The 21,810-nt window shown below is 41.1% G+C and overlaps 1 protein-coding gene across 1 annotated transcript in view; it reads left to right on the top strand.

Moving 5' to 3' along the window:
• Nucleotides 1-21,810, top strand: part of zzz3 (zinc finger, ZZ-type containing 3) — a 102,511-nt gene that overhangs the window by 19,643 nt on the left and 61,058 nt on the right. The window contains exon 2 of the mRNA XM_043698689.1: nucleotides 13,596-15,144. Coding sequence (XP_043554624.1) covers nucleotides 13,658-15,144 — 1,487 coding nt within the window. The 5' untranslated portion in view covers nucleotides 13,596-13,657. The remainder of the gene's footprint in view (nucleotides 1-13,595; nucleotides 15,145-21,810) is intronic.

Genomic DNA, 21,810 nt, shown 5'->3' with positions numbered 1-21,810 from the left:
AATCCCTATGAATGTAACAGCATTGCAACAGAAAAAACTAAAAATGGCAACTCTGTACTTTGAGCAGCATGAGAGAAACAACAGAACGTCTTCTATATAGCAGAAATTCTCAGGTGTGAAACACCAACTGAGTCTTTTTCTGCACATATGCTACCTGCCTGGATGGTTACTATATGTCCAGCTCTCTGTTTATATTTCAGATTCTCAGCATCTAAGGTATTTTACTTTTATTAATTTTATGCAACCTCCATGGCAACCTGTAACTTCTAAATAGAAACTAGGCTTGTTCCCCATTCAGTAAAGAAAGTTAAAGGCAGATTTGATAAAGACACATAAGAACACAGCAACATTTGCTAAATTAGACAGAAAAAAGGCTGTTCTTACTAGGTGATGGTTCAAGGATCAGGGGCACTGATTTCAGGTGTTGGGCAAGATATGAAGGGGAACAAGAAGAAGAATGATTGTTAAGCAGAAAGTGGCAATGACCCGGCACTCCATAATCTGAGGGTTTTGGAAAGGGAGACAGTGGATGATTGCGAAAGGAAATTGGATAGCAGCTTAAGGGAAATAAACATGTGAAGAAAGGGGAATGAGTGGCTGGATTATTGTACCGAGAGGTACCATGGGTCAAATGGTGTCTTTCTGTGCCAATAGGATGCTACAATCTGTGATGATAACAGTGTGGTGTTCTGTTTGTTCATGTTCTTGACAGAAATGGCAGACTAGATTCTTTTGCTCATCTCTGGACTGGACCTTGAACCCATATCTTTTGACTTGGAGATAACTACACTACTCATTTAGCTACAGGCGAACGATGTAAAATAGTGTAAAATGGGAGCAGTCTCACTTTTGTCTTGAGGAAACGACAGCACAAGATCTGGGTGACTTGCAGGGTCCAGGAAAGAGCGAAGGAGATGAGTTAAATGCAAGATCACAATGGCAACATATTAAAACCAACATCATCTGAGCAAGAAGAATGGTACTTAAGGCAGAGTTAAACTTTACTGAATCTGAAGGGCAAAAGAGAGAATGAAAATGTAAGATTAGATTAGATTCCCTACAGTGTGGAAACAGGTCCTTCGGCCCAACCAGTCCACACCGACCCTCCGAAGAGTAACCCACCCAGACCTGTTTCCCTGTGACTAATGCATCTAACACTATGGGCAATTTCCCATGGCCAATTCACCTAACCTGCACATCTTTGGACTGTGGGAGGGAACCCACGCAGACACAGGGAGAATGTGCAAGCTTTACACAGACAGTTGCCCGAGGCTGGAATCGAACCTGGGACCCTGGTGTGTGAGGCAGCAGTGCTAACCACTGCCACCGTGCCGCTCTAAAATACAGGAAATGGTGTTTGAAATAAATTAGGACCCATTGAGTGAAAAAAGGGACAACTATAATGGCCAGGCAATTGTTTGTGTAGAATGTTTGGTATAACCTTTCGGGAGCTTGAGGGATTGTTTATTCCAAAGCCTGAAAAGTGCAGTCATAGAGATGTACAGCATGGAAACAGACCCTTCAGTCCAACCCATCCATGCCGACCAGATATTCCAACCAAATCTAGTCAGCTGGTGGATGACACATCTGGGTTTTTAAAAATTTAATAGAAGTGCTTCCATTTTGTAGAGGCTGCAGCTTGCACTTTGAGATATCAATGGACAAACAGTGTCTTGTCTGCTGCGCCTTTGCTTCAGTTGGCGGACAGTGTCTTTCAACTTGTGACTGGCTCTTCTGCATTTCAGTCTCGAGGGTATTATGAATGGATTTAATGGATAATTCCCACCATTCACAACATAGCTACTTGGGGTTATACTGTTTCACTTGGCTGAGAGATGTGTTTATGCTGCCCTATATAGGAGATGACTGAAATTCCGGTGTCCATTTCTGCCCCGGAATGCATAGTGAAACATTCTTTGATGGCACTGATACCCTTTCATGTGCCTGGATTCATGAATCATTTAAAGATCCATTTTGTTTTTGCATAATTGTTTTTCATACAGGAATCAATTTTCAGTTTCCAAACCGGTTTTACTTTTGCTGATAATTCCTTCCTCAGCAAAACGTTATTTGTGACCTCCTTTTCTAATATTCTGCTAAAGGCTAACTGAGATTTCACTGGAAGATGGCAAAGAAGAGAAATTATGCAGTTTATCCCAGATCTCACTGTTGTGTATTGGACTAGACTCATGGCCAATTAGGCCACTTTGATTTGTCTGGCACTGAGCCTGTTTCTCTGTTGAATCTTTCACTAAGTATATTTGATTGTAAGCTTCGATAGCTTTGGAGAGATTCTTAGAGCCTTTTGTTACGAGATTGTAGTGTTTCTCTGCTTGCAGCTGGCTGAAAATGCATGTGAATGCAAGTCTTCTTTCCTCTTTATAGAGCATGTTTGTCTCTACCTCTCTGCCCCCACACCTCCCTGGCACACTTTTTCTACTCTGGAGTTCAACATTGTCTAATATACAAAAACTTTGATTTAATCACGAGGATGTACTTTGAAATCTCTTAATTTAAAAGAAACAATGTTGACTAATCAGCACAACAGTGAGTGAGGTACCTGCTACTGCTGTGTCTCAAAGCAGTAAGTCATTACCGTCACTCATTTTTGAAGTTTCTTTGTTGCACCCTATCCCTCTAAATATTTGCATAACGAGTGAACTACTGTACAACTCTTGTGTAGAAAAGAGAGAATTTACATTTATTTGCTATCTCTCATGACCTGAGGATGGGTGCTTTTTAGACAATAGACAATAGGTGCAGGAGTAGGCCATTCTGCCCTTCGAGCCTGCACCACCCATTTTGCATCGTTGCTGTATTAACCGCCTCCTCTGCAGCACACACCTTTTTTGCAACATCTTCTGCACCTTCCAGTTCCTTGAAAGTGGAGTCGCAGGTAGATAGGTGGAAGGTACAGTGGGACTTCTGGCAAGACTTCCAAACAGTCTATTTTACATAAGCAGCAAAGTCAGCAGTCCGTTTTCAATTTTTAAGTTGATTATTGTTGTAATGTAAGGAAAAGTGATGGCAAGTTTGCACACAAGACTGACATAGAGAGGTCTGATCAGGCAGGATGACTCACGTAAAATAACTACTCATTCTCTGGTTTGGGTTAAAGCTGGGAGGTAAGTTTATGTCTTAATGACAGCAGCTAAAATTCAAATGTTAAAACCTGATGCCAACTACTTCGACTTCAAGATTCTGATGCTAAACTTTCCAAAATTGATCTTTGTCATATAAGCATGAGGTCTTAAAAACCAAGTTTCACTTGCCTAAGGGAAACTAAAATGTGTAACACTTAGGCAAAGATTGAACCGCATTTCCTCAGGTTATGGAATGATGTTAACAGGAGTCTCGGGCAAGCCATTTTCACCCTTTAATGCTATTATAGGTATAAAAAAAGAGAAGCAGACAGCAGGAAGTTCAGAACTGAGATTAATAGATGTTCATTAGGTAAAGAGTACAGAACTGCAGTTGCAATACAAATTAGTCACAGCCCAGTTGAATGGCTAGGGATGTGGGGCTGAATGACCTACTCCTGTCTTTATGAATTAATATTTGCATATATTTTAACAAGCTGATACTGACCAGTCTCGGCTTACTCATTTAGGATATATTCACCAATGAGAGAGCAGAATCTTACAAACCATCTGACCCTGACAATCCAGACAGAACAAAGGAACAAATAAGGAATTTAAATACGCTTTGAGCTGTGAGGACTGTGAACCTCAAAATCATTTAGAAAACAGGTGATAGGTATTAAAGTCAAGTTCTTGAAGTTAAAGGGCAAACAGTTGATGAGTATTAATTACTTAATTTATTTTAGTGATGTCCAAGAATAACGTAAAACCGGGCGAGCTGGGATTGAGGAGTATGAAGAGAATTGTGAACAAGTCAACAACTCTGTCATAAAAAAGCTCAGCGTTTTGGTCTTGAATTCACCTACAGGCCTGTATCCAGTGAAGTGACCTGGATTATCAGGGCTTGCAGGATATAGGTTGTCCTCTTTTCTCATCTACATTTGTACCAGAGCTGCTTATGCTCAGATTGGACTCAGCCCTAATTATGCCTGGCCCCAAGTCACATTTCCAGTTTTGGGAATTTATGGATAGAGCTCTACTTGCTGTTGTACATCAGTGAGAGTTTTTCTTAAAGACTCCTGAACCATTACCTTAAATCTGATTTGGAAGTTGTTCAGAATATTGGCAGTATTAGTTGGTGAGTGGAAGGTACAGTGGGACTTCTGGCAAGACTTCCAAACAGTCTATTTTACATAAGCAGCAAAGCCAGCAGTCAGTTTTCAAAGTCTATAAAGCCTTTACAAATTACAGCAAACAGAGTTCAGCAAGTTCTCCTGATAAAAGTAAGATTTGTTTCTCAGATGGAATGCAGCATGTGCAGGATGGTTGCATACACAAATTAATTGTGTATCTTAAATACAATGAATGGTTCTAGTTGAAATGTAAGTAAAATCAATCCATGTCTGGTCTCTAGTCATGACCAATGGAATTACCCAGTCATCTTCAGTCTGGCTGCGAATAGCAGTATATTATATACAGATTATGTGCAGCTATAACTCTGTTAGGAAGGTCAATTTGCAAATCAGCTTCAGAAGGTCATGTGTCCAAAGTGTGAACAGTTTTGTGTCAGTCCACCATTTGAGACTTGAAATTCTTTTGGCTTTGTTAGCAGTGGTTTGAAAGCCTTGACTAGAGGGTTAGGTGAAATGTTTGAGATTTTTAAAACACTTCATTGACAATTTGTTTTACTTCCTAAAGATCAGACATTTCAACTTGTGGAGGTGGTACGGAGACATTGAGATCCTGGGGTGAAGTATAATGAATGAATTAAGGTTGTTTTTGTTCGTTCACATGAAATGAAACTATCCAGCTGTATAATTATAGATTTGGCTCTGCCAGAACTTGTGTTCAGAGAAAGCATTTACGTTTCATTTCACCTCAGGCATTACAGAATGTGAATTGATGATAACTTGAGCTGGATTACTGAAGTTCTGTGGGTGGTATTTATGGGCCTGTTTTCATGTGATGTGCTTTGTACTTGTGGATTTAAAAAAAAATTCAAGCGAATGTAATCAATTATTTGAAGACCGGAAGGAGAAGACGCTCAATGAAAATGAGAAATGTACATTTGGGAGTGGAGATTAAAGTCTAACAAAATTGTTCGTCCAAAACAAGACTGACTGACCCTGTCCTGTTTTTATGGGAGCCTTCCATCTTGTAGAAATGATACTTTGCGTTTATAGTTGTTAAGTGTGTTAAAGTTTGCGTGGTGTAGTTCTGGAGCCTCACTCTGCATTGGCAATCTTTGCTGCAGAGAAAGACAATGGGCTGAGGAGATGCATGATTCGCTTGTATCTCTTCAGACCCTCCTCTTGGTCAGCCGTCAGTAATTTGCTTTCTTCTTAGAAGCTGCTTATTGTCGGGCCCTCTTTTGGTGCAGTGGTAGTGTCCCAACCCCTGCACCAGGAGGCTTGGGTTCAAGTCACACCTGCTCCAGAGGTGTCTAATAAAATCTATGAACAGATTAATTATTTCTGTTTATGTATAATAAAATCTGTGGAAGAGCTGTTTAATTTGGCAGCCAATAATACCCTTTCAGAAGCAATGACATTAGTGGTTTGTCAAAAATTAAGGAGAATCTCCTAATCGGCATTTGACGTGTTCTAGAGTGTACCTATTACTGATGGAGAGTTCTGCGGATTGTCAGTAGAAACTTGGCAGACAAAAATTGGAAAACATGCTATTGAGACTACTCTTGAATCTAAGCTGCTGTTGCAGGGAGCTGTCAAGGTAATTTGTATTTCAGTGAAGTGTAATAAGCTAATGTTTTTGTACTTGTCCACCTGAATTGAAAACCTCTAACTTGCACAATTATAGATTTTCTGTCCAGACTTTGTTTGTCTCACCAAATGTTCAAATAGTGGCACAGTGGTTAGCACTGCGGCCTCACAGCCCAGAGACCCGGGTTCAATTCCCGCCTCAGGCGACTCTCTGTGTAGAGTTTGCACATTCTCCCCGTGTCTGCGTGGGTTTCCTCCGGGTGCTCTGGTTTCCTCCCACAATCCAAAAATGTGCAGGTTAGGTGAATTGGCCATGCTAAATTGCCCGTAGTGTTCGGTGAAGGGGTAAATGTAGGAGTATGGGTCTGGGTGGTATACGCTTCGGCGCGTCGGTGTGGACTTGTTGGGTCGAAGGGCCTGTTTCCACACTGTAGGTAATCTAATCTAAAACACTCTGAATGAAACTACCTGATGCTTTAGACTTGTCACTGGTGAGCAGTTTCCGAATATTGCACAGTGTTAAAGCACAAACTCAAACATCGTTTGACAGTAAACTACCGTTAAATTAACTTTATTGTAGGCCTTGAATATTGCAAAATGTTCCAAAGAGAGTGATATTGTTGAGGTAGAACTGGATGTCTTCGGTATAAATGAGGTAACTGCTAATTTTTTTAATGAACACCCGCTGAGATGAAAGACTTTTTTTCTCTGTTAGATCCGTTTGTATTTCTATTCACCTCAAACTATACATCTGCCTGTATTCTCCGACACTGGCATTTTTTTCCATCAGTCTCGCTGTGATTTTTGCCTTCATTCTGGAATTCCTTTTCAGCGCTGTGACCTGCTTTTAAAATTCCTGGTGAAATCCCTTTGATGTTTGAGCTTATTCACCCTTCCTTCTACTCCATTTCCAGCGCATTCTTCAAGAACCAACATGAAGCTCGCTGCACATATGTTTGCAGTTAAAGATTGGTACAGTGTATTGTGGTGCTGCGTCTTGATTCACACTTGCCATGTTGCTTTGTTCATAATCAATTGCAGTCAAATGTTAAACAAAGTGGTGTTAATTCCTTTAGAACGAGCTAAATGATCCCCTCCAAATCATGTTCACAGTCACTTGCGATGTAACAGCGACAAGCCATAAATATTTTTTTAAATTTCCCAGTGAATGTAATTATAAAATGCACTTTTGCACAATGGCAGCATTGTTCCAGGTGCGCAAACTACTTTGCCCTGTTGTTTTGAAGTTTGTTTTCCATATTTAAATGAGGAGTAGTAAATCATTGGTTTTTCAGTGTTTTCCCTTGGAAACGTTGCATCAGGGAATGGCTACTATAACACAGTTAAAAATCACACAACACCAGGTTATAGTCCAACAGCGGCGCTCCGAAAGCTAGTGCTTCCAGTTAAGCCTGTTGGACTATAACCTGGTGTTGTGTGATTTTTAACTTTGTGCATCCCAGTCCAACACCGGCATCTCCGAATCATGACTTTGAGAACACAGGCAGAGACAGTCAAGGAGGGCTCATCTGATAGAGAACAGGAGACTGCATTCTATAGAATGGCAGAGTAGAGAACCAAAATAACACTTCTATTGACGATAAATCATTGCAAGAAAATTTTACATCTTCTGCAATTCACTGTTGGATAAAGATTTGTGCTAGTTGTTCAGTTCACTTGGCATTTTTTTTCAAACAGTTGTTGCGAGAAGTTTTCATTGACCATGGGGCGGCACAGTGGCTCATTGGTGAGCACTGCTGCCTCACAGTGCCAGGGACCCAGGTTCACTTCCAGCCTCGGGTGACTGTCCGTGTGGTGTTTGTACATTCTCCCCGTGTCTGTGTGGGTTTCCTTCAGGTGCTCAGGTTTCCTCCCACAGTTTGCTGGTCAGGTGAGTTGGCCATGCTAAATTGCCCATTGTGTTAGGTGCATTAGTCAGGGGAGTGGATCTGGGTGGGTTACTCTTCAGAGGGTTGGTGTGGACTTGTTGGGCTGAATGGCCTGTCTCTATATTGTAGGGAATCTAATTTAATCATGTGTTTTGAAAGAGCGTTCTATAATGCTTTTCAGGTTTTTGAACTTCCAAAGCACTTCACAACCAGCCAAATACTTTTTAAAGTGTAATCCATTGCAACAAGAGAAGAGATAAGCAGGATCCCATAGTCATGTAATAAAAACAGCTGCACTGCCATTTAATGAGATCAGGAGTGAATGTGCAAACCCTTATTTTGTGATTATGCCTTCTGGTCCCCGACACTTGCACGAGGGACTATGACCTTTCCGTACCTGCCCTACCATGTCACCTAAGAATCTTTTATGTTTCCATACGTGTTTTTTGACATAGGTTGAGGGATGTTTTAGGATGTATTGGTATGTCTTCGTATTTATCTAATTCAGAAGATGGCAAACCCCACAGTGCAATAAAGTGTCAACCTGTATTATTTACTGGGGTTTAGATCAGAGTGGTGCTGGAAAAGCACAATAGGTCAGGCAGCATTGGAAGAGCAGGAAAATCAACGTTTCGGGCAAAAACCCTTCAGGTTTCCAGCATCTGCAGTCCTCACTTTTGCCCTGTATTATATACTGACATTTCTGGAGTGGTGTGTTTAACCCATCATCATCTGACTCTTCGGTGAGCATGGCTGACTGTATTAGGCAGTTTTTCGAAGTGAAGCTGGGGAAAACACTCGACATAAACAATATTGCACATTACTGAGGAATTACTCCTCTCCAGACTAAACAAACTGATCATCTTGTATTTAGCAGATGAGAGGGCTGTTGCTTGGCTTTGGGGATTTTCTTTTACTAATTGAATGTAAATAGCTGATTTATACTTGACTCCTGTTCACCTACTATTTTTCATATTCTCAGACATCCTGCACTGTCCGAAATGACTTGATCCCTGCTTGACCCCAGCAGGAATCAGCTAATTTATTGTATGCCATTGACTAAACTTGGAACATTCTTGGCATGAATGAAACCAAAAGAGAAAATGCTGGAAAATCTCACCAGGTCTGGCAACATCTGTAAGGAGAGAACAAAGCAACATGGCAAGTGTGAATCAAGGCGCAGCACCACAATACACTGTACCAATCTTTAACTGCAAACATATGTGCAGCGAGCTTCATGTTGGTTCTTGAAGAATGTGCTGGAAATGGAGTAGAAGGAAGGGTGAATAAGCTCAAACATCAAATCTGCTTTGACAAAGGGTCAGTTAGACTCGAAGCGTCAGCTCTTTTCTCTCCTTACAGATGCTGCCAGACTGCGCTGGAAATGGAGTAGAAGGAAGGGTGAATAAGCTCAAACATCAAATCTGCTTTGACAAAGGGTCAGTTAGACTCGAAGCGTCAGCTCTTTTCTCTCCTTACAGATGCTGCCAGACTTGCTGAGATTTTCCAGCATTTTCTCTTTTGGTTTCAGATTCCGGCATCTGCAGTAATTTGCTTTTACTTGGCATGAATGACTTGGATACTCTTGAGGTAAAGGCCCATGAGAAAATGTATCCTTCTTGGATAATTCCCATCAAAAACTCCCTGGATGGTCCCACTGGCACATTGTAGCCTTTATATTATTGCTGCACTAAGCACATTTAAGACAATATCAGTCATGGTTCCAGTTTTTGCAATAATACGTAATTTGTCAGATTATTTTTAAATAGTTATGCACTGCATTTACAGAGCTGTAATTTATAGATTTTATTACATTATTAATTTTTATTGCTACATTCAGTTGTGACTTTGCAAGGAAAAGAGTAAGCAGTTGCCTTAAACTATGCTTATTGAAATGAATGATTGCTGATTTAAAAAAATCAGCATGTCATATAATAGTGTAAGCATCTGTAAATGACTCTTAGGATTTTATAGCATGTGCCACATTACTACTTATAGTGTGTTGTTATGTTCACGTAAATGAGGCACGATTGATATATCAGAACGCTACTGCTGGCTGTGTATTGTGTTAACAAAGATGCAACACACCATTCACCAATCACGCAGTGCTTTATATACTTATTTTGATAAGACATCTATGAAATAAAGACAGGAAATGTTGGCAACTGTTCTGCCATTAAAGTTTTTTAAATTTCTCCGTCTTGTGTTCCAGGTCACTTTCATGGCCATGTTTCTTATTATCTCTGCTACCTCCTTCCATCCAACAACTTTCTAAGATCTTTGTGTTCCCCAGTTCTGGCCAACTACACATTTCCAATTTTGTTCGGCCTATTATTGGCAGTTTTTCGGTGTGTGGAACTTTAAATTTTGGAATTAATTCCATAACATTCTCTGCCTGTCTCTTAATTTAAGAACCTGCTCAAACCCTCTGAGTGGGCCATTCGGCCCCTGAGCCTGCTTTACAATTTGATGAGATTATTATGGCTGATTGATCATGACTTCCAACTCTGTGCCCATTTACATTTGCATATCTTTAGTTAAGCTTATGGTCACCTGCTATAATGTCTCTTTACATGATTTGAAGATAAGATTTTATTTGATTACTCAACAACTTGGGACATTTTGTTATGGTAAAAGTACCATAAACTGGTCAGAGATCAAAAAGCTCAAACGTTCTTTATCAATTGATAGACCTGTTAATGATTGATTTTCCAGTATTTTCTTTTGCTTTTTCAAGTTTCCCCAAGTGTGAGAAACATCTGGCTGTGAATGTTCAATCCCTGCTTGTCAATGAACTGGAGTTATACTCCATCTGATGTGCAAATCAAACCATTTACTTGATGTGGTCTTCACCTTGAGGGTACTCCGGCTCGAGATGCAACCTTGGCTCTGAGCTCCTGTTTATATCGATGTGCATTCTACACTGTGCTATGTTTATGTGCAAATTGTATCAGCAATATGTAATTAGTACATGAAACATTCATAAACCCAGGATTGTTTATTTCTGGACATTAGTAAGTTTACTGTTGCACTACATCTGCTGAGTAATGAGCTGTTTAAGCCTCATGTCAATAAAGTGCTAGATAACCATAACTACTATTTGTATCCGTAAACTGAAGCAAATTGAATTACTTGCTGTGTAAAGAATGTTTAGTTACAGCAATTAAATCAATAAATAAAGCAGAAAGAATTCTGTTTCCCTTTGTGTAATCAGAAGGATGTTTTCATTGCTGCTATATTTGTGTTGGATGTGCAAATAACATGCCTTTGATCAAAGATTTTGATTGGTTACTGTTTGATACATGGAGTTTGGTGTTCATCAGATTGTCTGTGTTTTTACATCATTGATAAAATACTGAGGAGCTTGGTCTTTGTGGCTCCTGCACTGGTGTTATTTTCATTCCTTTTACAGATTTTATTTCAATACTGTGGCCGTTTGTTATGATCTGTTCTTGTCCGTATTGACTGGCAACCAGTAAATAACAATGCCACACAGGGCTACATAAGAACATAGCAACATACCCTTGTTGTGCTTTTGTCAGAAAACCTCGTATTAGATTGAGAACTCTTGGGCCCTAAAGTTTTCTTGTTTGGCCTGTACTATTTACTTCACAGCTAATGTCCTTTTGAAGTACCATTACTGTTTTTTAAATGAAACACAGCAGTCATGTTCATGGAATAATCTCCCACAAACAAAAATTAAATAAATCAAATGTGTTTAAGCAGTAATTGGGGAATATATTTTGACTATACCTCCTAAAGGACATTCCTACATTTTTAAAAATAAGGCAAGATGTTTTCTAATCAACCTCTTCAAAGATGTCACGACACACCTCTGGACACACCCCAGGCCTCCTGGCTTAGAAGTATTACACCACAAAATCTTCCTAAAAATAGGGCCAGAAGTTTTAACTGAGAGAGCAGATGGAGTCTCTGCATCTGATTCTGATTATTAAAGCATCTCTGACTGCGCTGCGATTCCTCTGTGCTTGTGTCAATGGATTAGGATTTGAATGCACAATCTTCTGATATGAAAGTGCATCTTTAAAAAGAAAGCCAAGTGCAGTCTATTGAAGCCTACTGTATAGAATTTCCCTGGATTAGAACATTGATTATAAGTGGGTTCAGATGGAACAACTCATGGTCAATGCATCTGAAAATTTTCAAGCTCCTCACTTGAATAAAGGCTACCCTCATGAGGTCGGCAATCCTTGTGCAGAAAGATGTCAGTGCCTACAGTGGTCATGAGAATTGCAGGGAGAGGTGAAAAGAATCATATGAGGTGGTCCCTGTGCAGTGCGGTGCTGACGATGGTTGTGCTTTTCTGTAAAGTCACCTCCTTTGGAAGGAGACCAATGGGAGAGGAACTGCTGGCTAACCTCTCTCACAGCAGCCTGTGGTTTCTGGGACAATTTGAATTTGTAAGATTGAAATAGATACGGCCATTAGGTTGAGATATAAATGGATTTGCATTGAAGGCAGGTAAGGAGATATAGATGAGCATGATGTGAATGAATATCAGAGCAAACTCAATGGCCTGAATTGTCTACAACAGTTCCTTTATTGCTTCGTGCCTAATGCTCCATTTGGCACTGACGAGGAAATCATTCCCCTGGATGCAGCCTGGTCTGAAAGTGTTGTTGGTTAATGATTTGGAGATGCCGGTGTTGGACTGGAGTGGTACAAAGTTAAAAATCACACAACCCCAGATTTTAGTCCAACAGGTTTAATTGGAAGCACATTAGCTTTTGGAGCGACGCTCCTTCATCAGGTGAAGGAGCAGCACTCCGAAAGCTAGTGCTTCCAGCTAAACCTGTTGGACTATAACCTGGTGTTGTGTGGTTTTTAACTTTGTGGGTTAATGGGAAGGTTTGGGAAGGGAAAGTGGGAATCACGTTATTCCACTTCCTTTAACTGGCCAACTAGAAGGTGTTAGTTGTCATTCTCTATGGTTTCCAGTCTTTCTGTGATCCTGTCAATCTTTCAAATGTCAACAGTCATTCCCCACCATCCAATTATTTCTTCTGTTATCAGTATCCATCTTAGAAATGTTCCTTGCGCCAAAATAAAGGCCCCAATCATGTGTCCATGAATCAGAAGTAGTCTTTTTATTTTGCAGTTTGTGCCGTTTTAAAAGGCACCTGGTAGTTGGACAGGAAGAAAGCCTTGCTAAAATTAGAGCTCCTTGTTCTTTCACCATTGTTCAAGGCCCATTGTTCACATTTAGACAATTTGTCCATCTGTACTATTGGTCATTTATAATGCCAAATCATTTATTGTTTTTGGCTGTAACTTGATTTGACCGTTCAGAAATCACTTTGTGCCGGTGCCATAGGTTTTTACCCTGTCATGTTGTGACTATGCCAGCTCTTCTCCAGATCACATTTTTGTGCTGTATTCCCCTGCCTGTGCCTTGTGCTCCTTCTCGGCTTTAAATGTTTCTCTTTTATTTGAAAAATTTAATAGTTACTGTCACGATTACTTCCTGTAACGAAGACAAAGCAGGTTATGCAACAGCAGCTCCTTCCCAATAGCTATGATTCAACTGAGAAAATAATGAGTAGCTGAAACCAAAACCAGTTTAAACTGAGAGAGTGAGGACTGCAGATGCTGGAGATCAGAGTCTAGAGTGTGCTGCTGGAAAAGCACAGCCAATCAGGCAGCATCCATGGAGCAGGAGAATCGATGTTTCAGGCTTAAGCCCATCATCAGGAATTCTTATGCTCGAAACGTCGATTCTTCTCCTCGGGTGCTGTCTGACCTGCTGTGCTTTTCCAGCACCACATTCCAGTTTAAACTATACCTTATTTGATGAAAGTCATTTTGCAGTTGGATGGTATTTGCACTTAATTTGTTTGATTTTTTTTTTCTACCTGGCCTAATTCTTTCTCTCTTGTATTCTCAAGGTTGTCTTCACTGATGCTCATGAGGGAAGCATGATGGTGATATTGTAGGGATCTGCCATAGTATGGCTGCTTTTCGATCCCAGCGTGTTACAAGATCGTCTGTTGGTTCAAATGGCTTGGATGAAAATTTCTGTGGGCGAACTTTGAGGAATCGGAGTATAGTTCACCCTGACGACTCCTCCCCTTTCCCTCAGTTGAGGTCGCGATCTCCAAAAAAGAAACAGGATGCTGTACCGCAACAGAAGGGTGTAAATGGTGGTAAGGTTACTGAATGCAAACAGCACCACACTCGCGAGTCCTGGGTGAGTCCTAGAAAAAGGGGACTGTCGTGCTCTGAGAAGGATAACCACGAGAAGAAAGCTTTGGACATTTGTGACCCAATACTGCCTGTCTACAAGCGGGTAAAACGATGCTCCCGCTCAGAATCCGCGGATGGTCTAGATGATACGTCATCGTTTGTTAAAAATGAAAAGGCTTCAGTTGAGCGAAAAGGCTCTGCTGCAAACAATGATGGGGACTTGTCACAGCTCAAACGAGCTCGACGCTTTCTTTTACTGGATGATTGTGACAAAAGGGAGATCAAAAAGGCGAACGAGTTGGATGACGGATGTGACGACCCATCGCTGCTGAAGGAGGTGTCGGCTCACCAGGCTGCCAATGGGATCAGTGAGAAAGATGCTGCTGTTGCTGTGGAGTGCAATGAGTGTGAACCTCATGATTTGAACAGTAAACCAAAATGTGTTGATGTTGTTGATACGTGTGCGTCGATTTTACCAACAGAAACTGAAAACCGCAATTTGGGTGGCCACTCGCTGCTGCTTAATGGCAGTAAGGCGGCCACCTGCTCAGAGCCTGATGTGCCTTCTACAGATTCGGAGTGGGAAGACGACAGGACGATAAGTGACTGCCACTCTGTGTCGCAACAATCTACCACAATCCTAGCAACTGAAAACCCATTGCAAATCAGGGAATCTGAGGAAGAGGTTGACGTTGTGGGATATAGTTTGTTCCAGTCAAAGGAACAGTGTTTTGAAAATGCCAGTTGCAGTATTGATGCTGCTCAGGACGTTGAACAGATCTCAGGGGTGCCTGACCCTTCTGCAGTGCTGGACTCTGGACCTGGTCCCTTGCTTGAACCTCAAGAACACAGATATGCACTGAGAACTTCACCCAGAAGGGCTGCAGGTAACAAGTGCAGTTCTCAAAAGATAAGTTCGCCCCCCAGGGACAGTGGGCAGGCAGAAGACAAATCTCTCAGTCTTCATGAATGTGAAAAGACTGGAGGGGCAGGAGTGGCTGCAGACATTGAGCACTGTGTGAAATTGGAAGAGGGCAACTCTCAGGCTAAAGGAGAGCTGCCCCAGGACGGGCCTGGAGAAGGTTTCAGTGGCAGTGTGCCAGACTCACCTTCTCAAGAGCGTGGCTCAGACAGAGGACGCTTGTCCGTGAGCAGGGAGAGCAGCAGCCAGCAATCTCGAGAGGAGGAGGAGGAAGAGCCTGATGTGTACTACTTTGAATCGGATCATGTGGCACTGAAACACAACAAAGAGTATGTGTAACCATGGTAACCGTAACATCTGTTTGTTTCACAAAAGGAACAAAAAGAAATGTCACATTTTATCTGTTCTCTCAATGCATGCCTCCTCTCCCTGTCATTTCGCAGTCCCTCTAAACCGTGCTGGTTCCAAGTAAGTTTTGGAGGAACGGAATTTGGTTGAAGCATTCTTGACAAGTGTTCGCAATCATTTGTCACAGATTTTATTGTTCTTACTGTTTGCAGGCAGGATATCAGTGCCAAAGCAATTTGCTCACTGCATGCAGGATAACCTGCAGGCTGAGTTCCTAGAGATAGCGGGGCATGCAATTGCTCTGTTGACGGCAGAATAAAGTGCAACATCATATTAATCCAAAAGCTGCAGAACCATTGAAAAGCAATGAATGTGCTTTGATAATGATTTACTGCAAGTATCTTGTCCCTGAGTCCATCTTGTGGAATGTGACTAAAAGGAGAGATTGTATTGGTTATTATTGAAAAGATCAGGATGTGTTTATGGATGTGAAGATTACTGAAAGACAATATGAGCTCTGTTTTTCTTGGTTTTAATGTGACAAATACTGTTTTATACCAGTGCATTCTTGGCTGGAATAATGAAGGCCCCAAACTAGTTAGTATGAAATCAAAGTGCATAGTGGTGTTCCAGAATTATTCCTTTTATTTATATTTGAGGCAAGTTATGTTCTCCAAGTTCTGCTACATAATAAAGAATTCGTTTACAAGATTTGTATGTGTGTTGGTGGAAAAGTGATGCAATGAGTAAATATAATGAAAATGCATTTTTGATCATATTTTAAAACAAAATCCAACACCTCAGTGGTATGTAACTTGAAGCGAGTTTTTCTTATATTGAGTGATCTTGCCTTGGTAGCCAGTTGGTAGGCAATGGACCAAGGTAGAGGTTTTCACTTTTTTGGAATGAGCCAGCAATGCACATAGTACCTCCATAGATGTGGAAATTTTGTTTCCTCTCATGGGAGAGTCTACGACCAGAGGGCATAATCTCACAATAAGGGGTTACCAGTTGAAGGCAGAGTTGAGGAAGAATTTCTTTCTGAGGGTAATGAATCTATGGAATTCTTTATCACAGAAGTGTGTTCCAAGCTGAGAGAGACAAATTTTTAATGGGGAAGAGAATCGAGGGTCATGGGTAAAGGCAGGAAATTGGGCTTGAGGATTTATCAGATCAGCCATGATCTCATCGAATGGCAGTGCAGCCTCAGTGGACTAATTGGCCCCCTTCTGCTCCTATATCTTATGGTCTACCCATGGTGACATAGATGCTGTTCAGAATGGAAGGACTTGAATGTTTATAATCCCAATCATATCCCAAAACATTGTGCAAGTTATAAAGGGCTTTTGGAAGTATTGTCAGTATTGTTGTGTAGCAGTTATGGCAGTTAATTAGTGCTCCCATGAGCAACAATGAGATAATGATTAGATCATCTCTATCAGTGATGTTAGTTAAGGGTTAGGTATAAGGTTAAGGGCAGCGTGGTGGCTCAGTGGTTAACACTGCTGCCTCACAGAACCAGGGACTCAGGTTCGATTCCAGCCTCATGTGATTGTCTGTGTGGAGTTTGCACATTCTCCCAGTGTCTGTGTGGTTTTCCTCCGGGTGCTTCTGTTTCCTCCCACAATCCAAAGATGTGCAGGTCAGGTGAATTGGCCATGCTAAGTTGCCCATAGTGTTAAGTGCATTAACAAGAGTCTGGGTGGGTTACTCTTTGGAGGACCTGTTGGGCCGAAGGGCCTGTTCCCAAACTGTATGGAATCTGTAGGGAATCTAATCTAATCTTAACCCCTGACATCAGGAATATTGAGGGGAATGCGGAGGATGCAGTCTGTACAGATGTTAAAAAAACATTTGACAAAGTACTATATTAAAGGCCTGTTAACAAAATGCAGGCTCATAGCACAGACAGTCTGTCAGTTATGATAAAAATATTGCTTAAGGTCAGAAAATAGTGAGTCATGGCAATTGTGTGTTTCAGACTGGGGGAGAATAGTCAGTGGTGTTCACTCAAGGTTCAGCTAAGATTATTGCTTTTTGGAATACAGTATAAAATCTGAAAATTTTCCTTTGTGGAACTTGGAGATGTGGCATACAGTGTGCATGATATTAGTTTGTTGTAACAGGATATGGGTTAACAAAAGGGGCAGATAAAGAGATGGAATTGAATGCATTTGGAACAGAGATGACAAATGATTTCAAAATAAATTGAATGGATACTTAAGGGAGCCTAAATTTGCAGGATTACAGGTAAAAAATAGGAGAATCAGATAATTGTATTGTACTGCAGAGTGTCAGAGGACCATATGACCACCTGCTGTGGTGCAATGAATCTATGGCTTTGAGGTTTACAAATTTGTCATTTTGATATGAATGTCTAGGTACTGATAAAATCACACCCGAGAACGCAATCAAAAGGATGGTTTATTCCCTGTAAGATGTAGTGTTTTGAAAGTTGGCATTACAAATATATTACAGACATTTTGTATGAGCTCAGCACCGCTGGCAATGCATTGCCATTCTCTCCCCTATTGCAGCTGCATTTTTATATAAGTGGTGTGCTACTGTTTCAGTTTTAAAAAAAAGCTTTGAAATTCCAACACAAGTATTAACTGAAATTGTTTTTGTCTGTTCTTCCCACTACAAGCTTTATTGGCACCAATAGAGAATGCTGCAGCACCTCAAACTCTAGCACCGTTGGTTCCCACACAGCATTTATTTCAGAAAATCTGAAGCGCATGGTTCTGATATCTAGCTGTGAAATTTACCTAACCCTCAGTTAAAGTGCCCCTCGTACATTCTGAGGCCACCTTGAGTACGCTTGCCATTTGCTAGCAGAAATGTACATATATGACTAGATTCTTGTAAAAGAAATTGACTCCAGGTCAAAAGAAAATGTTTTTCTGCTTGACACTTAAAGGGTGATTGCTTAGAAGGCTTTAAAGTAAAATACTGAGCATGCAGCGTAAGTGCATTTATAAAGTCCGATGAGTGTAGACTAAACATTTGTCACCAAATTAGTTGGTAAGAAACTAAAAGTGAGATAATAAAGTGGCTTTACAAGTTCGACAAGGAGACATGAGAAGGACTGCCAGAAAGTTGTTGAAAATTAATGTTAAGTGAAATGGGAGATTTGTATGTTGCCTTTTGTACCTTGGGGAAATCACAAAATGCTTGGTGCTTTGAAGTAATTTTGAACTGTACCTGTCGTTCCCATTGTTGTAAGAAACATGGCAGTCAACCTGTACGCAGGCAAACTCCAACAGATGGAGTAAGCGACCAAGTAATCTCCCTAAGGTGTTGGTTGTAAAACTCTGACTCTGTTTACTTGCTTGTACTGTGTACGCACTAAAGAAAAAAGCATTTCACTTAGATTAGATTATATTACAGTGTGGAAACAGGCCCTTCGGCCCAACAAGTCCCCACCGACCCGCCAAAGCGAAACCCACCCATACCCCTACATTTGCCCCTTACCTAACACTACGGGCAATTTAGTATGGCCAATTCACCTGACCCTGCACATCTTTGGACTGTGGGAGGAAACCGGAGCACCCGGAGGAAACCCACGCAGACAATATTCTTTAACATTATGTCATTAATGTCATTTGCACTAAGGCTTGCCTCTTATGCTAATTCTTAATAAATTACTCTATCATGTTAGTCATGTAACTGCAATCACTTCCCTGGATACAGTGTGTTCCAAACATAAGAATGTGCGAATGGTTGCAAATATTAGTTCACTGCTAGAGGAACAGCCCCAAATGTTAGCAAAAGCATGTGAATTGGCTGCAGTAATTGGCACGCACGTCGGGTTGGCTGCAAATATTTCCAAGCTTGGACACTGAAGTTTGGCTGGACAGTGCAGCACTGTCACTGGCATTTTTGATAAAACATCGTAAGGGAGTGTGAAATTCTCATAGTATATATCCAGTTGAAAATGTTTGGAGAACTTTATCAGGTGTAAAATTAACTTTTTTTTGGAAAGGTAGGGGATAATAAAGGAGAGCCAGCGTGGATTTATTAAACTCAAACTCTGGAAGTTAGCACAGGAGACGTATAAAGAAGATGGGAAGATTATGAGGTTAAGGAGAACGTGGCTGGAGGGCAATGGAATTAAATTAGTAACAAGAAGTGAACGGATGGTCTTCTGACTGGGAGGTGGTTAGCAAGGTGTTCCCAAGGGTCATTACTTTGGGTTTTACAAATTTTCTTAAACAACTTAGACTTGGTTTGGGGACAAGTTTGTGGCTGATGTACTGGGGTGCAGATGAGAATGTTTGTTTACATGTTGATCTGTTGGAATGATTTGCAGTTCGTTGCCTGAAAAGCTGTGGATACAGACTTAGTAGTAACTCTGTAATAGTGAGAGTTTCACAGCACAGCATATTGGGTCCATTGTATCATCAAGATCTCGCTACTCTAATTTCATTTTCCAATGTTTGCTCTGTAACCTTGGATGACTGTAAGATACTAAGACAAAGGAGCAGAAATTAGGCCATTCAGCCCATTGAGTCTGCTCTGCCATTCAAACATGACTGATCGGTTTCTCGACCCCACTCTCTCCCCGTATCCCTGATCCACTTGACACTCAAAAACCCATTTTAAATATACCTCAATGACTTGGCTTCCCCAGCCTTCTGTGGCAATGAGTTCCATAGATTCACCACTCTCTGGCTGAAGAAGTTTCTCCTTATCTCTATGGCTGTGCTCTCAGGTCCAAGTCTTTTCTACCAAAGGAAAGATCAATTCTGTCCAGGTCATTCAGTATTCTGTATTTCCCCCCCCCCCCCCATATCCTTCAAAACTCCATTGGGTATAGACGCAGAGTCCTCAAATGTTCCTCAAATATTAAGCTTTTCATTCCTAGGACCATTCTCATGAACCACCTTTGAACGCGCTTCAAGGTTAGTACATCATTCCTGAGATATGGGGCCCAAAACTCTCTGCACTATTCTGTGTGTGGTCTGATCAGAGCCTTATTGAGTCTCAGAAGTACACCCCTGCTTTTATATTCAAGTCCTCTCAAAATAAATGCCATTGTTGCATTTCCCTTCCTAACTGACTTATCCTGCAAGTTTATCTTGAGAGAATCCTGGGCTAGAATTCCCAAGTCTCTTTGCACTTCAAACTTCTGAATTTTTCTCCCAATTTAGGAAATATTCCATGCCCCTCTTCTTCCTACCAAAGTGCATGACCTCACACTTTCCCATGTTATATTCTATCTGCCACTTCTTTGCCCACTCTCTAACCTGCTCAAATCCTTCTGCAGCCTCCCTGCCTCCTCAATGCTACCTGTTCTTCTATGTATCTTTGTATTGTCTGCAAACTTACTCAGAATGCCCTCTGTTCCTTTATCTAGATCATTAATGTATAAAGTATTATGGACCAAACCTCCTCAAAACATTTCAAGAATGTAACCTGGACCTTAACTTACAAGTTATTTTAGGCAGGTGTAAGGTGGATATTCCAGGAGTGATGCAGCTGGCACAACTTGATCTTAAACAAAACAGAATTTATTTGCAAGATACTGAATGATTACCAAACAAAGAGAACAGAATGTAGAATAACTTAACCTAACAGATTATCCCAATTTAATGATGCCATTCAAACACTTGAAACCTGGACCTCCCAGACTGTGCGTTTACGACCCTTCTGGGGGAAAAAAGCAAGGAGAACAGAATCTAGTTAAAGGAGCAGCAGCATCACAAAAGTGAAAAGTTATGGTCCTAACACTGAGCTTTGCGGAGCATCACTTGTCACTGGCTACCATCCTCAAAAAGACCCTTTTATCCCCACTCTCTGCTTCCTGCCAGGCAACCAAGCTTCTATTCATGCTAGCACCTTGTCTCTAAGACCATGTGCCGTTACCTTACTCAGTAGCCTCCTGTGCGGCACCATGTCAAAGGATTTCTTGAAGTCCAGGTAGATAACATCCATTGTCTCTCCTTGGTCTAACTTGCTCGTTTCCACCTCAAAGAATTGTCTCACCTTTGTCAGGCATGACCTCCCCTTGATGAGGCCATGTTGACTTTGCCCTATTTTTAGCATACACTTGAAAGTATTCAGAAATCTGATCCTTCACAATGGATTCCAAGATCTTGAACAACCAGTTGAGCACTTATTAAGACCATAAGAAACAAGAATAGGAGTTGGCCTTTCAGCCCCTTGCACCTGCTTCACCACCGTCTCAGCATTTACTCTGTCAAGCCCCTAAAAATCCTGTATGTCTCAATGAGATCACTTCTCGGTCTTCTCAAATCCAGTGAGTAGAGTCCGAACCTGTTCAACCTTTGCTCATGAGATAATCGCTCCATCCCAGGGATCATCCTCGTGGATCTTCTCTGAACAGCCATCCAATGAAATAACATCTTTCCTTAAATAAGGGGAACCAAAACTGCACAAAGTAGTCAAGAATGGTCTCACCAGCACTTTGTACAGTTGCAGTAAGACTTCCCTACTCTCATACTCCAACCCCCTTGAAATAAGGCCCATCAATCCATTAACCCTCCTGATTACCTGTGTGCTAGCTTTGTCTTTCTGTGCATAAGTACCCTCAAGTGGCTCTGTGTTGCATCTTTCTGCAGTTTCTCTCCATTTCAATGATTCACTGTTCTTTTGTTCTCTCTTCCAAAATGAACAACTTCACA

This window comes from Chiloscyllium plagiosum, chromosome 11, assembly GCF_004010195.1.
Source record: "Chiloscyllium plagiosum isolate BGI_BamShark_2017 chromosome 11, ASM401019v2, whole genome shotgun sequence".
NCBI classification, from domain to species: Eukaryota; Metazoa; Chordata; class Chondrichthyes; order Orectolobiformes; family Hemiscylliidae; genus Chiloscyllium; species Chiloscyllium plagiosum.
This window is presented reverse-complemented; position numbering and strand designations above follow the sequence as displayed.